Source organism: Aptenodytes forsteri, unplaced genomic scaffold (genome assembly GCF_000699145.1).
Source record: "Aptenodytes forsteri isolate BGI_AS27 unplaced genomic scaffold, ASM69914v1 Scaffold54, whole genome shotgun sequence".
Classification (NCBI taxonomy): Eukaryota; Metazoa; Chordata; class Aves; order Sphenisciformes; family Spheniscidae; genus Aptenodytes; species Aptenodytes forsteri.
The window spans coordinates 2,278,695-2,285,739 of record NW_008796044.1 but is presented as its reverse complement, the minus strand read 5'-3'; the positions used below and the strand labels follow the sequence as shown (position 1 = coordinate 2,285,739).

The window sequence follows — 7,045 nt, the reverse complement described above, 5'->3', positions numbered from 1 at the left end:
GCCCAGGATACGATTGGCCTTCTGGGCTGCGAGCGCACAGTGCTGGCTCATGTCCAGCTTTTCATCCACCAGTACCCCCAAGTCCTTCTCGGCAGGGCTGCTCGCAATCCCTTCATCCCCCAGCCTGTAGTGATACTGGGGGTTGCCCCAAATGAGAGTTTAATGAACTCTCTTAGGTACATATTAGTTGCATTCCCAAAGTTTATTCTTCTTACATTTCTTAAGGGTAGAGAAGCTGTAACATCACCAATAATCTTCCCCAATGGAAATAAAACTTGCAGCTATGACAAAAATCCTCTGTCATTGGCAGTAAAATACATTCATTCTCATGGTGCAAACTGTTTGTGTTCAACAGCCTTCGTAAGTGAGAAAAGTAGTCATTATGCCAGGTGCCTGTACTGACAACCAAAAAAAGCAAGAGTCTTTAAAAAAAAAAAAAAAAAGAAGAGATACTGCTGTAAGAGCAACACAAATGACGTCTTCCACTCACCTTCCCTCTGGACAATGGCCCTACTAAAAGATTCTAGGAAGTCAGAAAGTAATGGCTTTGTTTTTCCTCTGCAGTTTGTTCTTGCCACTCCTGTGATCACCTCACATTCTCTCCGACTCATGTAATGCTGTATATGACATACCAAGTGAGGTTTCTTCAATACCTTGCTAGAAGGTGCCTGCAGTTGCATGTGGCTTTAAATCTTCAGGAAAACTGAGTATATATACTTTTAGGATAAAAACGTAACTTGATTACAGTATAAGTTTGCAAAAAGCAGTTTTCTCTGTATTAATAGTTTAAGCCTTGTTTTTGAAGCTCCCCCAAACCAGCAGAAGAACCAACAAAAAGATCTCTTGCTTACCTGGATGCTACAGCCCATCCTGGCAAGCCAAATCTTTCATAGTCTCCTCCATAAATATCTCGAACCAGCTTGTCAGCGTGTGTGCTGTCTCCTTTGGATGCCATTTCCAGAGCTTCTTCAAAACTTTCACAGCCCGTCAACAAACTGCATAAACCAAGAAAGGTCCCTCCACCTAGACTAAGAAGAAAGAAAACTAGTTGCTTTTAAATAGCACCTCCTCACATCAAAGATTCTTATGTCTGACTAACAAAATAAACAAATAAAGCCCTCCACCTTAGATACCAAGCTGACTGCTTTCTTGCTCAAGGTTCACTACGCAAACAGCTGTCAATCAATTTAAGATTTATATAAGTCACTTACAAGAAGCTAACCATACAGCAAGAGCTAACAAATAGTTATAAACTCTCAAAATGTAAGCTGGAAGACTTAATCAGAGACAAACTCCCTAAATACACACATCATGCCACTGATTTTGATTCTTGATCATTTACTGTAAAACATGTGCGGACATACTTATTCTTACGGAGCAAGAGAAACACAGGTTCACTGGACACATTATCAAAACTTAAGACAAAACCTGTAAAACTCTTGCTACGGAGCACTTCTAGCACTCATCGATTGATAAATAAGATACTAGCTAAATCTGCTCAATAACAGAACTATGGGAATGGGCTTCAATGAATGCAGCTGTAAATTAAAGATAAAATACTTTTCCATACTACAGAGTGAGGGAAAGGATAGGTGGGGGGAGTCAGGGAGAGGAACCACTTTGAAAACAGAAAGCTCATTGTTCCATAGAGTAACAACCCCAACTTAGGTTTTTAAGTTACCTTGTTCCAGTTACTCTTTTATAGTTGTCTTTGGAATGGACTGATAAAATACTGACTCCTGAACCAATGTTAACAACCAGCAATGGGTATGGATCATCCAGGTTAAAAGGCATCTTTTGGCATCTCTCAGGATCTGAGGCATTTTCAAAATAATAGCACTCTGCCTGGCCATTGAAGCTGACAGAGTCTATATACAATAAGCCTTTGACAAGGCAGTCAAGCTCATCCAGTTTGTGCAGCTGGAGGTTTCCAATCTGTGTTAACAAAGAAAAAAGACGGTGTCAACATGTTCTAACATTGCTTAAACATGCTACAAATTTATAAGTATATTTGTACTGCCTAACTTTAAGAAACTATCTCGGGCGATGAATTCAGGAACTTCAATCCCACTATAAAGCCAACAAAGAATTCAGAGGTAAATTCTGAATACGCCAATTAGCAAATTACTCTGACTATAAATCTAGATCTCAGACCTGAATCAAGAACAGACAGGCAGTATATCTGCTTTGGTAGGCCCAAAGATAACTTTTGAGATACTCAGACATTAATCCATTGAAAAATTACCAACGTTTTTTATCAATTGAAATCAAAAAAGGTCACCAAATACCCTAGAGGCCCCATTGAGTGTCATCTTGGTGAAACTCACACATCTGCACATCTTTTCAAGGTTTGTGGGTTTCCTCCCCCATCTTAGAAGTCAAGCAGTCGTTTCTAAGATGTCAGCAGAAAAACCTAAGATTAAAACCTCAGTGGCATTGTACTAACTATCCTTGCAACTTTATTAACACTCCAAGGATCATAAGAAAACCAAAGGTCAGAAATTCTATGGGACTTGAGGCTCATTACAGCTCTTCCTCAGTTTTGCACATGACATTTAAGCTGCTGTTCTCTCATAAAGCAGAAAGACAATTTAACAGGTGCCGTGGATTCCAGGAGGGCTGTCATTTCACACCATACTTAATCCAGTTTAACTCCAGGCTTTCACAAAACGAGTGACCATGCTTCTCCTTTACTGCAACAGGGAATTCCAACAGGTAGAGTCCAATTAGGCAGCTAATCCAAGAAAAAACCACCCATAAAGTCTATCTCTGAATCAGGTGAGCTCACATTCAGAAAGCAGCCTGCAGTTAGATTATGAAGTTTCACAATCAGACCGGATTGCACACTGCTGACTGACATCAGTACCAGATCACAGCACTGCCAGTCCCCTCCTCTTTCCCCAGGTTCCTTCAGCTTTTCTTGCCATGGCACAACTGTGAAGCTTCACTGTTGAGCAGATCAAGGAATTGTTCCAACATAAAATATTTCTGTGGGGTTTTAGATAATGAGTTAGTTCTGCTGTACAGATAGTTCTGCTGTACAGTTCTACCCCACAAACAGTTGTACCAGCTCAACGCAAGACTGGCACAGGAATGGAAATACAAGCAGATTTTTGAAACCAAACATTTTGTGCTATTGAAAGTCTTCTCGTCTCTAGAAGCACAAGAGGTCTGCAGCTACTTTAAAACTAGGACATGTGCACACTGGATACTGTGATAAGATTCTCAGTTAGCAACAACTATCTTGAGACAGAAACTGCATCTAAACAAATGATCAATTTTGATTGTCAAGGGAAGAGTCAAAACACCTCAGGAAAATCCCAAACCACTCTGCAGTTGAAAAAAGACTCTTTGAGAGATGTGTTTTGTCACAGATCTCTAAACAATGCACTGGACTAAATTAATGAGGATAATCCCACCCACAAACATTGAAAACCTATCATCAAAGACTGCTTAGGAAAGAAAATCCAAAGTGACTCAAGCACCTCAGCAGTTTAAGCACATTTCCCATGAGAGAAAACACAGATTAGAAAATGGCTAACTTCCACAAAGGTGTCCTGCATTTCACGGCATTAATGGAAGTTTCTAATTAGATGTTAGCATTAGATCTTCATATTTATTACGATGATGTCAGAACGTATATTTCTAGATTATCATACTTAAGACTGAAAAACAAATGAATAATTAATAATCTTTGAGCATTGCACAGTTTTTCAAAATACTGCTTATTTCAACCCATCATCAGCAATGCTTTTAGCATCAGCTTCAGTATGAGGAAAGATAGGCTACCTACTGTACGAAAGTCTTCTTCAAACTTGTAAGCGCCACCGCCGGTGGCACAGAGCACCGTATGTAGTGTTGAAAAGTTTTTATTTCTTCCCATTTGGATGAAAGTAGGCAAATCATGAGTTGGGAATCGAATAAAGTGCAAGTTTCCTCTTCGAGCAAAAATCGTTAAGTCTTTCAGCTCAAGGTGGACATCTCGAATGCCAGTGGATCCATAGGCTACATTGGAAGTCAGATATTTGCGGATGCTCTTCAAGCTTTCAACTTCCTCCTGCTCCTCCTCTGCAGTGATATCAATAGGTTCAAAATATGCAAGTTTCACCAAAGTTCCCCCAATGTCCATGCCAAACCATGGAAAAGCTGTAAAGATACAAGAATTGATTGATTAGCTTTGTTAAAGAGCAAAAGCAATACATGTAACTTAAGACTAAACCAATGCTATACTTTTCAACAAGAAAGGCATTAACAAAAATCCTCACAGGAACAAAGAATTAGTACTCATTTCCACTACATGATCTTAAATATCCCTCTGGCCACAGGTAAAAATGGAAAAATGAGCAACTCTATTTACACATCTAAATGCTGTCAAATGTGCTCAGAAAACCCAACTAAAAACCTCCCCAAACCATACTGTATCTTTCATACCAACTCATAAACAAAATTCAACCACTGGTTTTTTTTGAGAACAAAGGATCAGAGTAACCTTCACTCCTAAAGTAATAGTTTTGACATAGTTTAGCACAAAGACTGCAATGCACACTCGTGAGAAAGCAGGTTACACATTATAGCTGACAACAGCGGCAGGACAGGTATTCCTCCTCCAACAGTTATCTTTTGCTCTAATAACATGTTTCATTTGAGAGAGAAGCATTAATTTATTTGCATATATTTTAAAAACTGACACAGTTAAGATGCCCAATTTATGGAGCTGAAGAGAGCTGTTCATACATCCCTTGAAGTTACAAAGGGCTAACAAAAAGTACTATCAAAAAGCACATGCAAGATAGAAAATAAATATTACTGAAGCTAGGTTCCAATTTTTCTTTTTTTGTATCTTGGATAGGAAGGGTGAATTTCCATACTACAAAACAGTAATACTAAAACACAAGTATTTTGTTTTTGTCACTTTTGTGGGATGACTGCACTTCCTAACAGGGATTCTATGGTTTATGTCATTTAGGACCATGATTTGAATATCTCTCTATCAACAAATCTTCTTAACCGTGTGTGGTAAAACAGATACTCAGCAACCTACAGCAAAGACAACACCTTCATCTGAGAGTTTCCCCACTGTCATCTCCCAGAAACAGTGTTTAAAACTCAATTTGTAGCTTTAAGAAAGATCCTGAACATCCAGCTGGGAAGCTCGTATTCTTATTTCCTAATTGACCCTATCACTTGCTGGGTTGTTTGGTTTGGGTTTTTTTGTTTGTTTGTTTGTTTGTTTTTAAATATATTCTGTAGTGTTCCAATTTATTTCTTCAGATGCAATTCATGTATTATAGAAGCATGAAACTCAGTAACAAAACCGAAAAGATGTTAACATGTTCCTCATGAGTAAGATGTAATTATGTTGGATTTACATTACCAGTGGGGATCTATCCTTGAGAAGAATGGCCTACCAAAATATTTTAATGTATTTAGTCCAGGCTTGCTGCATGCCAGTTCATTTATAACATGAGTGCAAAAGTTAAAAAGACAAGACACTTAAAAGTTGCCTCAACTTTCAGGAATGGATGTCCGGAGAATATTGTCAGATATTAACAAAAAAGATTGAGTCAGTAACCTTACTCATCTTGAAAAACAAAATTTAAATACAAGGATAAATTCTGTGAGTAAAATTTAGCTCCAACTGGGAATAATGAAGTGCTATAAACCTGGTATCTGTTCTATAAAGCTGAGATCTAAGCATAAGACTAAGCATAAAGTCACATATGACTTGACTTTACAACTGCATACTCGACTTCTTCGCACTGTGACTCTGCACATAAGAAAGTTTGTCATCTTACTGTTTGACCACAGTTAACTGATGATTTATTAAGCGATCTCACTAAGTTTCAGTCTCTTGTTGTAAACAACGTCACAAGATCAAAACCAAAGAAGGGAAATCGATTCACCCAGCAGACCAGAAAGTGAACGTAGGAGTCAATCCAACCCATTCAGAATTTAACTAGGACACAGCAAGCCAAGTACTACCTAAAATACTTGGTATTCTTCCTGCTCAGTGAGCCTACTGAATAGCTAGGATCTAGTCTTCCACAACAAGAAAGAGGGGGAAACAGCTGAAAGTTCAAGCGATGAGCTTAAGGACGATTTGGTGCAAGTCATGCCTGTTTGTCAGAACACCCACCGCATCCCATGTTAAATGATCCAAAAGGCTTTTGCAAATACAGCATCAGTCACATCTCTCAAAATCTCAAGGTTTATGAATCTTGTATGCCAAGTAAAAAACAAGAACAGTTGAACTGTAAGGAAGTTTATTCCATAATTCAAATGAGAACATATTTTATGCTGAAAAATGGGATCATGCTGTACAATATCAGTTTTCTGGGTTAACTGAGTGATCTTAACAGCAATTTAAGGATTTTGAGACTGAAGAAATAGGTCAGTTTTCACTGCTGCAACAAATGCCAAGAAGTTTCACATTTCTCTACTGAAAATTTGCCAAGATTTGGCTGGTTAGTACATTGCTCAAGTTTCATTTGCAAGGTGGAGGAGTTCTGACAAGCAACTGGGCCCACATACAGTTAACTTACTCCTTATACCAGCAACCCAGAAGAAGATACTACACAAGGATTCTGGCTGAAGGGAGAGGCTGCAGCGCAGACCTCAGGCTGCAGGGAGTGCCTAGACCTCTCTCCTGGGGCAGGGGCAGGCAGCAGACCTGCCTGCAAAAGGTGTGCCCAGGTGGAGGACCTCCTGCAGCAGGTGCCTGAGCTGCAGGAGGCGGTGAGAAGGCTGCATAACATCAGGGAGGCAGAGAAGGAGCTAGATAGCTGGTTCCAAGCGCAGCCTGCAGCGGACCCGCAGCCCACGGCAAAACCACCAAAAACTCCCCCACCAGCACACGCAGAAGGGAGTGGGGGGTGGGGTGCAATTGGGAGCGGGGGGTGGGGTACAATTATGCAGAAGAATGGACGGTTGCAAAGGCAAGGACCAGCAGGAGGAAGAGCCTTCCCCCGAAGCCTGAGGTGCCCTTGCAGAACCGCTTCACCGCTCTGCAGGCCGAAGAGGAAAGTCCTGTCACATCAGGAGAAGC

The 7,045-nt window shown here is 40.0% G+C and overlaps 1 protein-coding gene across 1 annotated transcript in view; it reads right to left on the bottom strand.

Moving 5' to 3' along the window:
* PANK3 (pantothenate kinase 3) overlaps positions 1-7,045 on the bottom strand; it is a 24,471-nt gene that overhangs the window by 6,904 nt on the left and 10,522 nt on the right. The window contains exons 2-4 of the mRNA XM_009285706.2: positions 3,794-4,146; positions 1,682-1,935; positions 852-1,028 (exon numbers count right to left, since the gene is read on the bottom strand). Of these exons, the coding sequence (XP_009283981.1) occupies positions 852-1,028; positions 1,682-1,935; positions 3,794-4,129 (767 nt within the window). The 5' untranslated portion in view covers positions 4,130-4,146. The remainder of the gene's footprint in view (positions 1-851; positions 1,029-1,681; positions 1,936-3,793; positions 4,147-7,045) is intronic.